The sequence below is a fragment of the Gossypium hirsutum genome, chromosome A05 (genome assembly GCF_007990345.1).
Source record: "Gossypium hirsutum isolate 1008001.06 chromosome A05, Gossypium_hirsutum_v2.1, whole genome shotgun sequence".
In the NCBI taxonomy this organism is placed as follows: Eukaryota; Viridiplantae; Streptophyta; class Magnoliopsida; order Malvales; family Malvaceae; genus Gossypium; species Gossypium hirsutum.
In genome coordinates this window covers 30579775-30597273 of record NC_053428.1, presented here as the reverse complement: position 1 = coordinate 30597273, position 17499 = coordinate 30579775, and the positions used below count along the sequence as shown (strand labels likewise).

General features: G+C 36.0%; 1 protein-coding gene across 3 annotated transcripts; it reads right to left on the bottom strand.

Annotated features, from left to right (window-relative positions):
- Positions 1–268: 268 nt before the first annotated feature.
- On the bottom strand, positions 269–13167 carry LOC121229044 (acetyl-CoA carboxylase 1). 3 transcript variants are annotated; one of them, XM_041112177.1, is made up of 32 exons: positions 12920–13167; positions 11914–12283; positions 11342–11548; positions 11098–11259; positions 10817–10909; positions 10622–10717; positions 10306–10479; positions 9821–9914; positions 9541–9728; positions 9377–9427; positions 9255–9294; positions 9006–9130; positions 8801–8917; positions 8654–8746; positions 8520–8576; positions 8284–8388; positions 8055–8141; positions 7709–7900; positions 7448–7636; positions 6875–6985; positions 6681–6767; positions 6415–6591; positions 6091–6168; positions 5572–5694; positions 5142–5411; positions 4728–5056; positions 4289–4526; positions 3845–4197; positions 3548–3761; positions 3186–3362; positions 914–3067; positions 269–816 (listed from the first exon to the last, which is right to left on the bottom strand). In XM_041112177.1, the coding sequence occupies exons 2-32, from the start codon at positions 12280–12282 to the stop codon at positions 760–762; spliced, it is 6807 nt and encodes a 2268-aa protein (XP_040968111.1). In that variant the 5' UTR covers position 12283; positions 12920–13167; the 3' UTR covers positions 269–759. The 3 variants fall into 3 exon arrangements, with proteins under 3 accessions (XP_040968111.1, XP_040968112.1, XP_040968113.1); XM_041112178.1 differs by having other exon boundaries at positions 8654–8728; XM_041112179.1 differs by lacking the exons at positions 10817–10909; positions 11098–11259; positions 11342–11548; positions 11914–12283; positions 12920–13167 and having other exon boundaries at positions 10409–10479; positions 10622–10701.
- Between the last annotated feature and the right edge of the window lie 4332 nt (positions 13168–17499).

Sequence of the window (17499 nt, the reverse complement as noted above, 5' to 3'; positions counted from 1 at the left end):
ATTAAGAGATAAATTTATCATAATTTTTTTAAAAAAAATAAAGATAAAATTATTTTAATATAGAGTGATTCGAAATTTTTATGAATTATTTTATGCTATTCTTTTACCATAAAATATTTTATGTTTTTAAATATTTTATGTTTTTAAATATTTTAAATATTTATTATGTTTATTATTTAAAATGAACACTGATATTCTTCACGTGGGTTAAAACTGCTGATACAAAATGTCAAAACCTGATAAATTTGCATTCAGAAATAGGCCTTCATTTTGCTGAAAGTACCTGGTGTCTGACATATATTCGGACATGGTATAATATCACCCTTTGCAAATACATGGAAAAACTTATAAAAGATAAAACATACCTACGTTGAATACATACTCAAAGCCAAGTTTGAGTAAACATAGATTATGGAAACTATTAGTACAAGCAAAGTTTTCATGAGATCTGCAGCAAAACCATTAAACTAGATTGCTAATGCATGATGATTTCCTAATGCCACTAAAAATCTAATACTCCATCAACTTGGACCCCCCTAAAATTACACTTACGAAAGCTATGGACTTTGCCGCAGACTCCACCATCGTCTCCAATTCTCATGAAGCCTCACGTCGTAGGACCGAATTGCCATCATAAATACTAGAATTGTTGCAGAAGTTCCACTACAGGTATGGTTTGATTATCAACTCGCATCGAGTTACCAAAATTTAAATGAGAGTGAGAAGATTGTTGGACGTTATTCTCATGAAGACGTCTAATCAACTCAGAACCTTACGGATTTCGTTAGCTATTTGTTTCCTACTTGATGGCTCCATCTGCGTTGGATTAAAACAATCATTTTCAGTTCTGATATAGACAAGAATGCTATAAAAGCAAGAAGGGATATTTTAGAAGGGAAGCAAGATGGTTTACCTTACTTAGAAGGGCAGCAAGGCCTCGGGGTAGAGCTTGCATATCCGAAGCTGAACTGCCAATATTCGTAAGCTGAAGCAATACCTTTTGGACACGAAGCTCTTGTAGCTTCTCATTGTAGTTTCTCGTATCATCCTTCCATGAAAAGAAAGCTTCATCATTAACCCAAGCATCTTCTCTTTCCTTTGCAACATTGGAATCAAAAAACCATCTCTTGATCAAGTCCATTGCAGATTTATATGACAGTTGGTCACCGGCTGCATCTTTTACAGTTTTGACCAGAGAATTCTCAGAAATTCTCCGGCGCAGTCTTCTGTAGAAGAATGAGCGTGAACGGTCCCAGTCAACAACTTCTTTTATTACCCCTTTTGCAGCCATCTTCAAAGAAGTATCGTGAAGTTCAGCAAATTTAGTGGCTATTTGCGTGTACACTGGCAACAGTTGCTTCTCACGTGATTGTATTTGCTGCTGCAGAGACTCTGCCTTGGCATGGCCTCCGTTGCTCTTGGCTTTGTGAAGTTTTTCATTCAAATTTATAAGCTGTTGGTCGAGCCTTCCCATGCACTCTATTAGTTCCTTTTTCCTAAACTTGATTTCGAGTATTCCTTCTGGCTCAAGGACATTACCTTTAGCAGTGCGCTCGGCATACATTTCTATCTGGTCTGAATTTATCCGACTATCCACAACAACCCATGCCCCACCACGAAGCTCACCCATCATGGGAATGTAAACAAAGACGGGTTGTCCATATGTTCTGAGATTCTCAACAATGGTTGACCCAGCCTGAAGGATGCCCTCAAAAAGATCCCTTTGCCCACCCGAAAAGCCTCTCCAATTGGCAAGGATGAAAAGTGGAAGCTCTTCCCTATTGAAATCCATTATTGCTTGAGCTGTTTTTGTAGCAGAATCCGGAAACCATACCTGTCCAGCTTGAGGGACGACCCTCTCATGTGAATCAAGTTGTCCCGGATCAGCAGGGATAACCTGCATCACTGTCTGCGTCTCGACAGCTACTATTCCTACAGGGATTCCTCCAAGCTTTGCACTTCCTGTCACAACTGTTCTGGCCCATCCTTCCAGTGTCTCGACAAAGCTATCCCTGTCAAAAATACCCCCCTTCCAGTTCCCATTACTATCTAAAGTACCACAAATAGCAGCATGAGGATCACATGAAGTTTCTGGGAAGTACTCCACAGATCGTTCTGGAGGATCAAAAGGATTTAAAACGGGTATTGGCCCACCTAGATGAGGAGGAATGCAACTTAGCCAGTTCAAAATCGCTGATACCCCTTCAAGGTCATCCGAGACAGTGAGATGTACAACCCCATTTGTTGCCATGATTTTAGGTCCACCAAGTTGCATGTGGGAGCTATAAACCTCACGACCAAGAAGTTTATTCAATGCAGAGAAACCAGTCAAAATAATTGGCTGGTCAAGTCTCTGTATGCATCGCATGCCAAGACGAGCAAGATAAGCACCTATACCCACAGTTCTACCAGTCACATATGTTAAGGTAAAGGTTTCCTTGTATGCCCTTGAGTATGCACTTGCAATGGCCCCACTACCCGATAAGTTCTCTACCCCCAAACCATCCTCCTTACCCACAATAGCATCGATCACCCACCTGGTCTTTCCACTGGCTAGCCTCATCTCATGTGCAATGACAGATGATCCAATCCTTGCATAATCCTCAGGGGTCAAGTAAACATATTGAAAACCGTTCTCAGGGCTGGATTCATTGGACCAACCAACTTTAAAGCAGGCTTTGACTTCCTCAGCTACCCCAATACGGGCACCAGAGTTAGCAGCCAAATAAATTAAAGGCAGTTTCTTATTGCATGCAAGATCGGTCACGGCAAGAAAGAATGCATCCTCTCTTGGGCCAAAAGAACCAGCTTTGAAGGTAACATCATTTGCTACTATCAAAATTGTTCTTCCAGAAGGAAACTCGGGAGTTGACATTTCCATGCTCCAGGCTATCATGCCAACATCATTGAGGCCAGGCTGGCGTTCGGTTGGAATAAGAGGAGTGCCCCAGTAACCTTTTTGGTCAGCAAATACAAGTTCCGTGACCTTACAAAGACGTTTATCTTTGGGTTTTTTAAAACCTGGGATTCGCGATGCAAATGACTGTTCCAAGGCCATCTGGAATGCCTGCAAGTAGCTTCATTCTCAGTGATAAAGTTTATCTGCTACGGGTTATTGCGCATAAAAAAGGAAAAGAACAAGCAAAGTGGCCAATATGGACTGCATGCTATAGCACTGTGCTTACCAATGGAAAGTCATAGCAGTAAGTGGTACCATTTTTCCTTGCTAATAGACGTTTCTGGTCAAGAACACCCAAAGGCTTATAGTGGGCATTAACTGGTACACCATGCAAAGGACCCCTTACAGAAAGGGAATGGTATACCGCTTGGTGTTTGCTGGTATTCTCTAGTTCTCGGTATATCTGAAAGTATAACACGGCCATATTAATTTGTTAAACATATATTCATCTAAACTCCACTTTCAATGAGCTTAAGGTTTAGACTAGCTCTAGTCGGATAATAGATATAGTTCTTAATTCTCACACCATTAATCTAGAGTGTGGTGGACAATTTTTGAAGCACCACAATTTACAGGATAGAAACTTACATGCACAGTACAGGTCTGACCTGTCACATTTGTCACTACAACTCTCCAAGCACCATTTGCTCGTCCAAAAGATGCTATCCAGAGCTTCACCTCCCACTGACAAACACCTAATTTATGCATTCTTACACCGGCAAACGCATGAATTTCCCGAGCCAGTTCTTCTAAGATCGTCTCTACTGCCTCTTCTTCTTGTCCAGCATCTATGTCAACTCTCCTGGTGCAATAGAAGAAGCTTACCGATCATGCAGCAGTGGAGGAGGAGAAAGGGAACAACAATAAGAATATAGACTTAATTACTTGGTATAAGGCATGAGATCATTTATCTCTTGCTCTTGTAAGAAACAAAGGTACATCTGAGCATGGTCGGGCTTTAGAGTAGCATTGTGCACGTTAAGTTCCAACTCCTCCATAGCAGCCATTATGGACCGAAAAATGCTCTTTGAAGTAAAAGATATAGCCAATTGATTATGCCTCATGTCAACATCATGTCCCGAATATGCTGTAAGCCTATCATTGGATGTAGGCTGCCTGACAAGTGTTCTGAGGAACATCCTCTGGATCGGGTGTGGCTTGTCTAGAACAGTATATAAGTGCCATTGACGGTCACGTGATGGGGTATACCTTATGCCCTCGTAGCCTTTAAGCTTATCCTGGATTAAGAATTAACAATCATCAGATCAAAGGTGCATAGAAATATTTTTTTTCTTAGAAGGAAAACAAGTACCAGTTAAAATAACAGACCAATTCGAGGTATATGGATAGAGGAGGTTCTAGATGTCGCAAAAGAGGTTCTTCCTCATAATATAGTTTTTTAGCTGACCAATGAAACGAGTGCCTCATTGGTGTTCGCCCTTCATCCCTCTGTATGATACAGCTAATTACCCCCACACCAGCCGAGCGTAGACTTGACCCTACCTCTTTATCTTGAAGTATTTTCACTAATTTCTTGATTCTCTCTTGAGCTTGATCCTCATCACCACTGGAAAAAAGTAAAAGTGGAATTTTGATCAAGAAAATCTATGATTTTGTCCTACATTCAAGAAGTTATTTTTAAAAATAAAAAATCAACCACTCCAACTATTATTGGATATACGCTTGCCTTTGGATTTTAATAGGTTGTATAATTTTATATAACTATGGATTTCGATACAAGCAAATTTCAGAGGACCACTCCATATACCTATCTTGAAGTAAACTCATCTGATTGTTTATGCCGACAAGTGCAATATGGATCATATTACCAAAGGTTGTTGGCTCAAGAGATCCATGTGGAGTTGCTTTCTCAAGGTTATGAGTTTTTTCCCTTAATGCGACACTGATAATTGCAGGCAAAAATTGGAGAGATTTAATTATAACCATGGCTCCCCATTTCCTCTCACTATGTTTCTCAACAGACATTTGTTCTTCTGACCCATTCTTTCTCTCGATAAGCTCTTCCAAGAACTCCCATGAAGCAATAAGACCAGATCTATGCCACTGCATACGGACACTCTCCTTTACAAGATATGGCTGGTGACAAATACAAACAGTTAAACGATGATGTGATGGTCTCGAAATAACATAAGCTGAGGCTGTGAAAGTTAAGCCTTAATACCTGGTAAAGCCTCCGAACATATGTCTCTACAACCCGCCTCTGAAGTGTGTGATCACTATGATCAAACAAACCTATGAGAGCATCTTCAACAGCTAAAGGAGCACTAACGAGATCCTCCATTCTTTCATTAAGGGCACTTTTCCTCTTGGGCGTGTCCATACTTTCACCATCCTCAGTAAACATTTCTAATTCAGAAAGGCTTCTAGCAATGGTGGAGCGAAGTTCACTCAATTTGGTTTGTTCCAGTAATTGACTAGCCTTGAGTGCCAACTATATGCACAAATTCAAAAATAAGCCTTAAAGAGAAAACATCAAATATTGTCCTCCAAGGAATTGAGTTTTGGAAAGCCGAAATGATGAATACAAAGAACACGATAGTAAATCATATTATTGTAAGCTATTAAATTAGTAACTTAGTAAAATATCTAACCTCAGAATAACTAGTATGATTTAGTGCAGAGAATCGGATTAGTTGATCTCTATATGCAGCAGGGTTCGGATAAACCAGTTGTTCCAAGAGTCTGAGTATCAGTTTATTTTTATTCTTGACACCCTGCAAGCAAAGCACAAACCGTACAGTATGAGTATGGAATATTTTAGGCTAAAATATTAAAAGATCCCCTGAACTATTCCACTTCTGTTAACTAAGCCCCTAATTTTTATGGTATCCAAATAAACCTGCAACCTTTAATCTGGACCAAATAAGCCCTTATTTCAACTGACGGTTGATAAGGGCTTTTTAGGTATAAGTTAAAAGGCTAGGGGCCCATTTTGGTACAATTAAAGATTAAGGACTTATTTGCGTGCAAAATTAATGGTTAAGGGCTTATTTGGGTTTAATAAAATTATACTTAAGTAAATTGGTAAAGTTCATGGGGGTTTTGCTATTTTAGCCTATATTTTATGATAGGAAAAAGGGCAGAAAAGCCAACTATAAAAGGGGCAGTACCTGATGAGAAAGCACAATGTCCACAACCTTTAGTAGATCTTTCTTATACTGAACCCGAAGACGTTCGATCACATCAGCCTGTGATATCGCATTGAAATGACTTGTATAAACATGAAAATAGAATAACAAACATTCGAAAACTTGAAGGCTGTAACAAGATAGGGAAGTGCAAATATGATGTTCAAAATTTAGGCATTGATGTCTCAACACTTCAAAACAAAGGCAATTCAGATTTGTATTGTCGAAAGAAATAACCATGACAAAGATATATGCACTACAGTAATACCATTATGAAGAATATGTGTTTCTTTTCGACAAAGTTACCTGGATGTTGTCACTGAATAACTCTTCAACAGATAGATACTCTTCGAAAAGGGAACGCACAATAACACGAGCATGACTCTCTCTTCCGCCTTCATATGACTTCACAAGGCTCATCAATGGTTCAATATGCCTTTCTAGGGATCCTCTTTCTTTCTCAGAACAAGAGGATAGATGGGACTGCAACCAAAGTAGACGCCCTAAGTGTTTAACTTTCCCAATACAGAAAGTGAACTTCAAGATAAGGATTGTGGGATAAGGAAACTCACGTCGAGGACTCCCTTCAATAGCTTTGCAGGAAAGTCTATATTCTGGGAGCTTGGAATCACTTCAAACCCTTTATACTTCAATTCCAGCTGATACAACGGTAATAATAAAAATAAAATCGGATCAAAAGATACACGTTTAAAGTCACTTCCCGAAGAACCAAAGCGGAGACAAATTCTAGATAATGAATATTTACCTCATTTTTAAGATCTTTGGGAAGCCTGGTTGCCAAAATAGACATGCATTCTTGCCATTGAAGGAAAGGCAGCTCGGGACTGTCAAGGCAATTTAGCAGGCTTTGAACTACCTGTAACATGTGTCAGCCAAATTGATATCATGAATCAAATTTCAAGAATATCTAAGAATGGCTTGGACCTAGGATCTGAGCTTTTTCCATTTACCCTTCATTGAAAGTTTTAACTCAGTCTTTGCTCTCTATCTAAAGGCATCACTAAGACCTTTGAACAGTTCATATTCTTTGTTATTCCTTTTTATATTTAATTGACTATTATTTTCAGTAAGCATTATTTAAAGTTTCGCTGATATTGTAGCATTCTGAACTCTTTAGTTCCATTTATTAGCCATATATTATATATCACTTGTAAAAACTTTAAGGAATTAAAAGTCGAAATCCTGTAACCCGTGGTCTGAGAGCTAGTTAGTTAAAGGCACTTAAGTTTAAAAGGCAAAAACTACTGCGGAAGAGAATTTTGTGATTCCTGGCCTATTTCATCCCCCTGAGATTACTGTGGGATAGAGAAATACTCACTTCATTGATATTATGCTCATAACCAGCGAGAATCATGCGGGCTGCATTTAAACTTGCAGCACATCTCTGATGAACTTTGTCAGAAATTGCAGTGGGCGGCCCCAGTACCGGAAAGTTCCCCTGGAATGGTTCAGTTTTCCTAACAGCTGAAGGGTCATCCAGATCCAACCTAGCAATGAGCTCACCAGCCTGCAAGAACAAGGGCTTCCTAAGTTTTCCCAAAAAACTCAACTTTTATATTTCTCATGTAGAACATATTACCTGCATTGTTTGACCTTCAGATGATTTTATTTGAATAACTCCTGAAGCAGGTGAAAGAAGAGGCATACACATTTTCATAACCTCAACCTCAGCATAAGGTGTGTCGGCATCAATATGACTACCATCAGAAACCAAAAATCTAAGCAGTTTGCATGGTGTTTCAGCCACTAATTTTGAAGGATCGTGATCTTTCTGGATAAAGGGGGGAAAACAAGAAGAAGAAAAACATAAATAATAACCTCACAACTTGTTTTCTTGGACCAAAGGAAAACGTGGGGTTGTTTTTTCCTTCAAGTTGGGTCAAGGGGAGGATGCAAAGTGTATGAAAGAAAGGGATATGTTGCACCTGTAGCAGGCAAGTCCTTCCATCAATTAGAAGGCGAGTACCAGCGGCTTCTTCCTCTGCATAAATGACATGACTTTTTCCATCCAACTATAATAAATTGAAAAGTAAGCATCAGAAGGATGGTTGTAATACAAAGACCAGCAGTAAGAGGTTCTAATAACTGCGAAAGAAATAAAGAACATAAGCAAAAGTAAAACATGTAGTAAAATGCTAGAGGGAAAATGCTTGCCTGCATCAATAAACCACCATCGCGTAATGTATGTATCTCTGCCTCAATCTCCGACTCATTCATTCTCAACCTATAACTTCCTGTTCCCCCTCTAACCATTTCAATCTAAAAACATTTTTTTTTAAATGTTAATATGCATGATTCATCAACATGATACCCAAAATCTCTAGAATTTCTTGAGAATTAGAAAAGGATCCTTAAAATAGTGGTACAATGACATAATTGAAAACTCATACCGTATATTTGCTTCCTTCAATGTTCAAAGACACTTGAGAATGCATAAGTGATATGTGCTGAAATCAAGACCAACAGACATCAGTATGTTAACAAAGACCTACATAAAAGAAGCAACTCAGGCTTAGCACTGTACCTTGGGAGGAATTTGACCCTTTTCAAGATAACCAATATAATCTGAAACCATAGCTGCACTGCTGGCCGATGCTTTCTGAGATAAATAAACAGTCTAAAATACTTACTCTATGATAAGAACATTGAATGCTGATATATGAGCACTTACATAGAGAGCTCCGGCAACAACTGAAAGATACCACGGAGGCCTTTCTGCTCTAACTCGCATGGCAATTCTACTGTCCAACCAACCAGTGTGGATTTTATTTTCTCGGTAATCTGAAGCCTGTATAGCATTTTAGCTGTTAGTGGTTGGTAGTCCTAAAGTCGTACATTTTTATAACGAAAAACGATGGTTCATTTGATAAACATACATGTAAAAGGTCAATTGTGTAATCAACATTTGTACGAATTTCTCCACGGATTTGAATTTCTTTCAACCCAAGAACCATGTTTGCTATAGCAAGAGCTCTGGATTCCCCAAAAGCAAAGACATGTCCTAATGTAAGATTTCACTCTTATCAGAAATAATGATATCTTTGTAAGGAATAACTATATACAAAGCGGCTATCTTGTCCAAAAACATTCATAGAAAAATCGAAATTTATCAGTGTAATTCTTACCAAATTGAGAATCTGAAAATTCATGAATGCCTCCTCCAGACTGTGAAGTATTATTGCACAATCATTGTATTAAGTTTTAGATTCTGTAAACCAATATTTTTTTTCCGAAAAATAAAGCTTACCTTGACAGAGAAGTAAGCCCACACATTTGGCTTGCTTTTAAAACTCAACTCCTGTACAAAGTCATGGAGCTCAATACAAACTTAAAAAAAAAATGAAGCAAAAAAAGAACCAAATGAGATATTTGAAGTACAACTTATTTTTTTCTGAACTTAGTAAGGCTGACCTGTACTTTTCCGCTGGTAGGTTTAAAACCATCATCAGGATCCTCACTTGTCACACGCACAGCTACACAGTGACCTTTAGGCCTTGTTGATTCAGCCTTGTCAAAATCAAAACAAGTGGCAACAACAGAAACTTTTCTCCAAGAATCATAACCTCCACCATGTTCCACTCCATAAAATCTCCGTATTTCTAATCAAATCAAGCACACAGATATCATTTACGTAAATTACATGATCATGTGAAAAAGGGTTAAAGAGAAGTATTGAATGTTGGCATCATACCAGGAATTTGCCATAGAGGAATACCCATCCCGACGGCAACCTGAGCAGCTGGCAGATTCACTTCAGCAATCCACTCGGTTACAGGGTGCTCCACCTGTTGCAAAAGCTTTTAATTATTGATTATCCAAGGAAAGTGAGAAGGTAAAAAATCCGTCCGCCAAATAAATCACAAGATTCTTCTTAACCTCTTTGAACCAAAATAAATTAAGAATCCACCAACCATGTTGTAGAATAAATCTACACCCTTTGTGGTTGTAAAACTGAATGCTTTTATAAATGGTTATTTTAGCTCAATACTGATTCCGAAACCAGCTAGCACTTGTATTTACATCCTTTCCAAATGAAGATACAATTAATATATTGCAGAACCACACTAAAAGGATAAAACAAACAGAAAAGCAAAAGCACAAAGTTGATTGACCGAATGTGGCACCTAACTCCATATGACATGTTCTAGAACTATGGGTAAAATCGTTATGACATACTTGTAACCGAGGGTTGAGCTCTAGAAAGTAGTACTCGCCAGTGTCCATACTGTAAAGATATTCAACAGTTGCAGCTCCAACATAATTCACACATTTAGCTAACCTTCTAGCTGCCTGCTCCAGCTTTTTTACTGTCTTCGATGGAGCTACAGTGATTGGACCCTCCTCGATAATCTATTTCACATAAAGAATGCTAATATCAGATCTTGTTAAGTCTCAAATATGATGCAACTGAAGCATTAAACTCCCTTTGACTGGAATCACTTTTGTTATGTAAGACTAACATTCAAATATAGCCTCAAAGAAACAAACTGACCTTCTGGTGCCGCCTCTGAAGACTACAGTCACGGCTATGCAAAGCAGCAACATTCCCATACTGATCACAAAGTAACTGGACCTCTAAATGCCGGCTCTAATTCAGGAAAGAATATATATACCAAACAGTTTTGTCAGAAAAAAATATCTATATTCCTGCCACTTCTGTGAAATGAATCGTCACAGAAAATCTCACCTGTGAAGCAACTTTCATTATAAATATAGGTGAACCTGGAACTTCGCCTTGCACTTGCTTGAATAGTGCCCTAACTTCATCATCACTATGAACCTAGAAAACCAAACATCACAAGGCATGCAAAAACTTCAAACCAATTCGAATAATATGAAAAGTGCTTAAATAAATGATAATTTTACCAAAATAAGAGCAGTTACTTTAAAAGGGAATTAGCTAGAGCATTGGATATAAGTAAAAATTGCAATTGTCAGAGAATCAAAACATTGCATGAATGAATGAACCTTTCTTATGCCTTTACCGCCGCCACCCCAAGATGCCTTAATCATTGCGGGATAACCAACAACTTGACAACTTGCAATTGCTTCTTCTGTTGTATAAACGCATGCTTTACTATATATTTCATCTGGAATAGAAACTAGGCAACTTTCAGCAGGAATTTTCACCTGGAGAACAGGAATGTAGCACTGTGCATGAGAAACTGCCATGGAAAGGACACTTTTTAATATTCAAAAAGAAGATAATTACATGAGAACCACTCCATGGAAGGGTGGGTACATCTGCTGCTTGGGCAATCAATGATGAACCAATTTTATCTCCCAATGCTGCCATAGAAACAGATGGAGGCCCAAGAAAAATGATTCCTTTTGCATTCAGTGCATCAGGCAGCTCAGGGTTTTCTGATGCATGACCCCATCCAGGCCAAACCGCATCAACATGTGTTATCTCTGCCATCTGAGTAACACATGATATGATTTGACAAAAAATATAGAATTTCATCATATAATTAAACATAGTAAGCGGGAACTAACTCCAATGAACCTTTAGTAGCAAGAAAAAGAAACCTCCGTACTGCTTATCAGTTCTCTTACAATGTCCTAGGACTTTACATGCAAACATCTGTTACTGAGCTATTGACATCTATGAAGTCGTATGTATCAGAATCATTTGGATGAAAATCAATTATTTAAAGCAAGGACATCATAAGAGTGGTAAATTTCCTTTGTACTTTAAACTAAAACAAGCTTTTTGAGAGGCAATTCATCAACATAAGAACAATTCGGAAGCAAGCAAATGTTACCAGAGGTCACTATACACACCTCTACAATGAGCTGCACATTGGCGTAGTTATTATTATTTGTCCCCCCGGGAACTTCCACAAACTGGTCGGCAATTCTAATATGCTCTGCATTGATTCTCATGTCCTCAGGAGTAGCCATTGCCACCAACAGGATTGCCTTTTCGGTACCAAATGTTTCATAAGCCCACGTTCTAATACTACGTATAAATTTGGCAGCTGCCATTCCATTGTTCGCAATTAAAATGCTATGGATCGGCTTTTTCCCTCCAAGTGCAGAACAGAATTCATCTACTTCACATATTGTAGCCGGGCTCCGGATTGGCAATACCCCATTTACGTATCCATTATTTCCACCAGACACAGCTGACCTTCTTTGGGCCTCAGACATACTGCATATCATCAAAAACAACCATCATCAATGGGTGCAAGGTTTTAGTAATGGGAGTCTAATTCTGAATTGAGACTTCAAAAGTAACTGTGATTTTTTAAACATATAAATGAACCAACATCATGATCAAACAAATTTAAAGTGAAACCAAACCAAAAAGAAATGCTATGATTAAGCTATTTTTGGTTGTGCATACCAGAATTTGGTATGATCAACACTGTGAACTTTTCCCTTACACTCTGATAGCTTATTTTAGTGAAGATGGTATAAAAAAAATCAAACTTTTAGTGCTAAAGATAATAGTTTATTCGTGGTTGATTCCACTTCCAGTAACCAAAGATGAAAGATCACATAAACATTTCATTTCAACAAAAGCATAACTTCAGAAAGCAAAACGGCTCATCATTAAAAACTCTCCAAAAGTTAAAAAATTATTGTTTACCAACCTTACCAAACTGAAACCTCAATCAACAAAATTACAAACCCAAGCGGCCTAAAAACTTTTTTTTTATCAAACTTGACAAAACAAACAAAATCAATCCAAAAAAAGGAAAACAAGAATTTCCCTTCTTGCTTAAAAAAAAAGAAAAGAAAATCAATACCCAATTCTGTAAACAACACAAGAATACTAACAAACCTGAAAGAAAGATGAATTTCGTTCTAGGAAAGTTGGGATAAAAACAAAAGTGTATCAATTTACGATATGGGCATGAAGCATAACTTCAGTGTTTCTTAGTGAATGGAAACAAAAGGAGAGAAAAACAAAGAAGAAATGGTGAATGGGAAGTGTTAAGAGAGATGTACGTGCAAAAGAATGTAAGAAAAAAGAATCCTTAAATAAGTAGAGCAGTGATGTGGTAGCATAGAGTTAGGTTAGTGGTAGAAGAAGGTGGGTGTTTTTTTCCGTAGAGGTTTGAAGTAACGGCCCTGTTTAATTAATTGTCAACTTGCACGTGGTATCTGCCCTTAACTCCGCCTTTATTCTCTTAGATAGCCAAAAATATGAACCAAATAAAAAGAATATATAATAATATTGCCAAATATCAATCAAATTATCGTCTCACAACCCACATCTAAAATTTGTATTCCAGGGATTCATACTTCGTCACTAATATATGAAGCCATGTAAGTAAAAATATATGTATCACCTTCGTTGATACTTAAGTTGGAAATCCATAACTTTAACATATATATTTAACATTTTTATTTACCTATTTAATCTTATGTAATATTATTATTTAAATAATTTTTTTGTTTTTTTAAATTACATAATTCAATTTAACTGAAGTTATTTATTAAATTTATAGAATTAAAAATGGAGGGGTTGATTCTCAAAATATGGAATAAAATATTCACAAAAGTTGAATTTTATAATTAAAAAATTACTTGATAGACCGATTTTTGAAAATTTTATGGGAATAGGTTGATTTTATGAAAACACAAGTGAAATAAGGAAATAAAAAAAAATATTGGTGCTATCACTTTAGTGTTGATGTAGTTGGGAGCATTTTTCTACTTTTTACCTAAAAATATTCTAACTAAAAGCGTTTTCGTTAAAAAGACCTATTCTCGTAATTTTTTTAAAAATTAATTTTTTTATAAAAATCGGCATTTATAAGTATTTTAATCTAAAATAGGAAAAAAATAAGTTGGAAGGTTCCATTGCCAATTGCCAGTAGGTTTGATGATAGGAGATGACGTGCCTTGATCTCCGTTTCATGATGCACAATTTGGTGGTGTTGTCCACCAACCTTCCGCTTATGTTGTTTTCATTCCATTTTATTGCATGAAAAAGTATATAGTAAAATTAAATGAATGATATGAATCAATTTTCATTTTTCTAATATTATATTGCATACCAATTATTAACCTTTGAAAATACAGACACAATTAATTTAATGCTTGAATTGAGATTAAAAAAAAAAAAAAGAGTTTGCATTCAATGAATCATTGTGAAGGATAGGATGACAAGGCAATGATTAATTAATTGGCCAAAGGATTTGTAGTCTTATAACTACTTTTTGTTTAGTAAATAAATAAAATTGGATGGTAATTAGCAGTTGCTTGTAACTTTCTACCAAAATCAATTAAATTTCTCAACTGTATGCATATAATAATTGACCTTGCAGTGCACACCTCTTCCATTTCATCTATTTACTTCTTCAACCATAAATTCCTTCCTTCGCCTTCAGTATATATGATCCATAAAAGGCCGGTTTTACTTTTTAGATTCGCCATTTTGCAATTCATTTCATTTTAAAATAATAAACCCTAATTTTTAAAAAGAAAATGATGGCAAAATAAATTATCTCTGAAGCTATGTTTAATATAAAGATTAAGTTCTGAAAAAATAAATGTTGAATTTAAATTATAAAATATTTAATATATTATTTAAAATTTAAATTTAAATATAATTAAATTATTTGATAAAAGATAATATAATCTTAAAATAAATAAGCTATAAAAGCTTAACAAGGCCATGTCATGATAGTGACATAAGTGTGTATATATCATATATACAAATCACATATAATGTATTCCGATGAATTAAAATTAAAATAAACACAAAAATACTACAAATCCAAGGGCTGGTAAATTTCAAACTTAGGTCATGAATATTAAAAAGCGTCAAGCTTGCCAATAGGACAAAGATATCATTGACCTTTCCCAATGTCCCAACAATTGTGTCTCTAATCAGTGTATGTATATTAAGCAATTAAAATAATAATTATAACATTGTATAAATATATTTTTAAAAAATTTGACGAATATACCTAATGCCCTATAGAAAAAGAATTACATGAAATAATGAAATAATTAGCATGTTAATGAGTACAAAGAAATAAAATAATGAAGAATCCGTTCCTGACAAAGCCATCGGCACCAGAGCAACTTCCACTAGATCAGTTAACGGTGGTGCTTGGGCAGTCGACGGTTCTAAAACAATAAGAACCTTGGGTGAGTATGGAAAGTTACAACAATATAAATCAACATATATTCAAACATAAATAATATGACATACATACATAATTATTAAGCTTCATCTATTAACAAAATATCCACGTAAAAGCAAATAGATGTGAGTGTGTAAAACAGGAAGAAGCAAGTGCCAGGAGCTGCAACAGGCGAAGTAGATAGTACTGCATTAGGAAAAACACCAACACTTTCTTGTAAAAAAAAGAGACGATAAATAGGTGATTTAATTGTTATTTACCACCGCATTTGTTGATTGGAGAATCAAAAACTTGACAAGCAGAAGGCAAAGTAAGGACTTTCGTAAATTTGAAATCGGCACTGTTTTGCAAAGCTACACAAATGCAATCGAGGTTAGATTGCACTACTGTTTCAAATCCAAAACAACATGAAGGAATCGGACTGTTATCGGTGCTGCCTTTGATTAAAAACAAAAAGCAATCCGCCATATCACACATGACAGTGCTGCAAATTTCCGAAGGAGCTAATGACGACCACGCGGCTACAAGCTTTGGATTTGGAAAGCATATCATGAAGATGCAAATAATAATAATTTTTGTCGAAACCATTTTTTTAAAAAGTGTCGACTTGATTTTGAAAAATAAACGAAAATTGGGAGTCGCCACCAATCCTTTTTTATTGAGATGTGATCAGGTCACCTATAAAACATTTTATTTTATTAAAATGTTAGATTTTGGCCTACGAAATTCAAGAAAACAGGTTTGGGAGTCGGTTACGTACGAAGAAATATTAGCACCCTCGCAGCGTCCAAAATTGGTACATTATTGATTAATTAATGTCCTAATATCAAAATTTTAAAAAGATTTTAGAATACAATCCTTTTTTAAAAAATGTTTGGATAACTAGAAGTGGATATTGAGATTCTCTTGTTCCGAAGAAATAAAATATCGTATCCAGCACGTTAGGATGCGACACTTCAAACCCTCGATACCAAGATCATTTCATGATTTCCAAAACTCATGCATTAAATTTTTAAAAGGATATTCGGTTATTCAGTCAAACGGTAAATCGAAACCCAGCATGTTAGAGTACGATTTCTCGAATTTCCAAACCCGAAATATTACCTTTATTAAAGAATCCCTTTTTATGAATTTGGTGAAAATTAATGCAATATTTGAAGTCACATACAATATTTGAAGTCACATACAATATGTGATACAATGTTATGATAACAATGATAAAATTACAAAGGTGGGTACAATATTAGTAAACAAATCTCGATAAATGAAAAAGCAATAAAACAGAGGTACATGATGTAAAAATAAACAAACATAACGTAAAATGTTTAAAAATGAATGGGACAATGAAATCATATACATAAAAAGGAAGCAAATGATGAACAAAAGCATGAGTAAATATTAGTAGTAAGAAAATATACGAATCAACGAACATTGATATAGAAAACATTAACCTTACGAACTTTAATATGTATACATAAAGTATATAGAATAAAAAATAAGTAAATATATATATACACGTAATATTGAGTAGGAAATCTTTTAGAATATGAAAATAATAAAATAGCAAGGAAGAGATAAAAATATAATAATAATATGAACTTCGAAACATGTAAAATGTATGTATAAAATAAATAAAATAAGCAATAAAATGAACCATTATGGGTAATAATAAAAGCACATTATAAAAAATATTAAATGAAGAAAGGAAAAGAAAAGAAAAAGAATGAATGATAAATACGAAAAATACTAAATGTTAAATTAATAACATGATAACATTAACAAGGAAGGGTTAAATTAAAATCAAAATGGAAATTTGGGGAGAAAATCGGGAATGGAAATAAGGGAAGGGATCGATTTACAAAGTGCGAATAACAAAGAAGGATTGACTGGGAAATAATCCCCATCCTCCAAAACGCACCATTTCAACGTGGGCTAAAATGAAACGGAAGTGAAATCACAGGGGCAAAAATAAGAAGTGCACAAGGTTTGAGGACTAATCGAGTAAAAAACCCAACCTCTGGACACGTGTCCATTATCCAGCGCATCCACGGGTTAGCGACCGAGATGGAAACCGAGCAAATTTATGTGGTCAAATTTAAAAATACAAGAAAAGTAAAATAAAGGATTAAATTTAAATAATCAAAAATGCAGAAGGACTAGGGCATAAATAGCCCATTTAGCGAAGATGCCGGATCCCCCTGGAGCGGGTCAGGTCGCGTGCGGGTCGTCTTAAGCGGCATCGTTTTGGAACTGGGGCCTTGGG

What these genes read in the sequence shown, in the direction of transcription:
- LOC121229044 (XM_041112177.1), bottom strand. Translation starts at nt 12,282, where the DNA reads ATGTCTGAGGCCCAAAGAAGGTCAGCTGTGTCTGGTGGAAATAATGGA. An exon ending in ATCATACTAGTTATTCTGAG is followed by an intron (nt 5,412 to 5,571) that starts GTTAGATATTTT and finishes TTGTGCATATAG; the next exon opens with TTGGCACTCAAGGCTAGTCA. An exon ending in ATGAGTTTACTTCAAGATAG is followed by an intron (nt 4,527 to 4,727) that starts GTATATGGAGTG and finishes ACTTTTTTCCAG; the next exon opens with TGGTGATGAGGATCAAGCTC.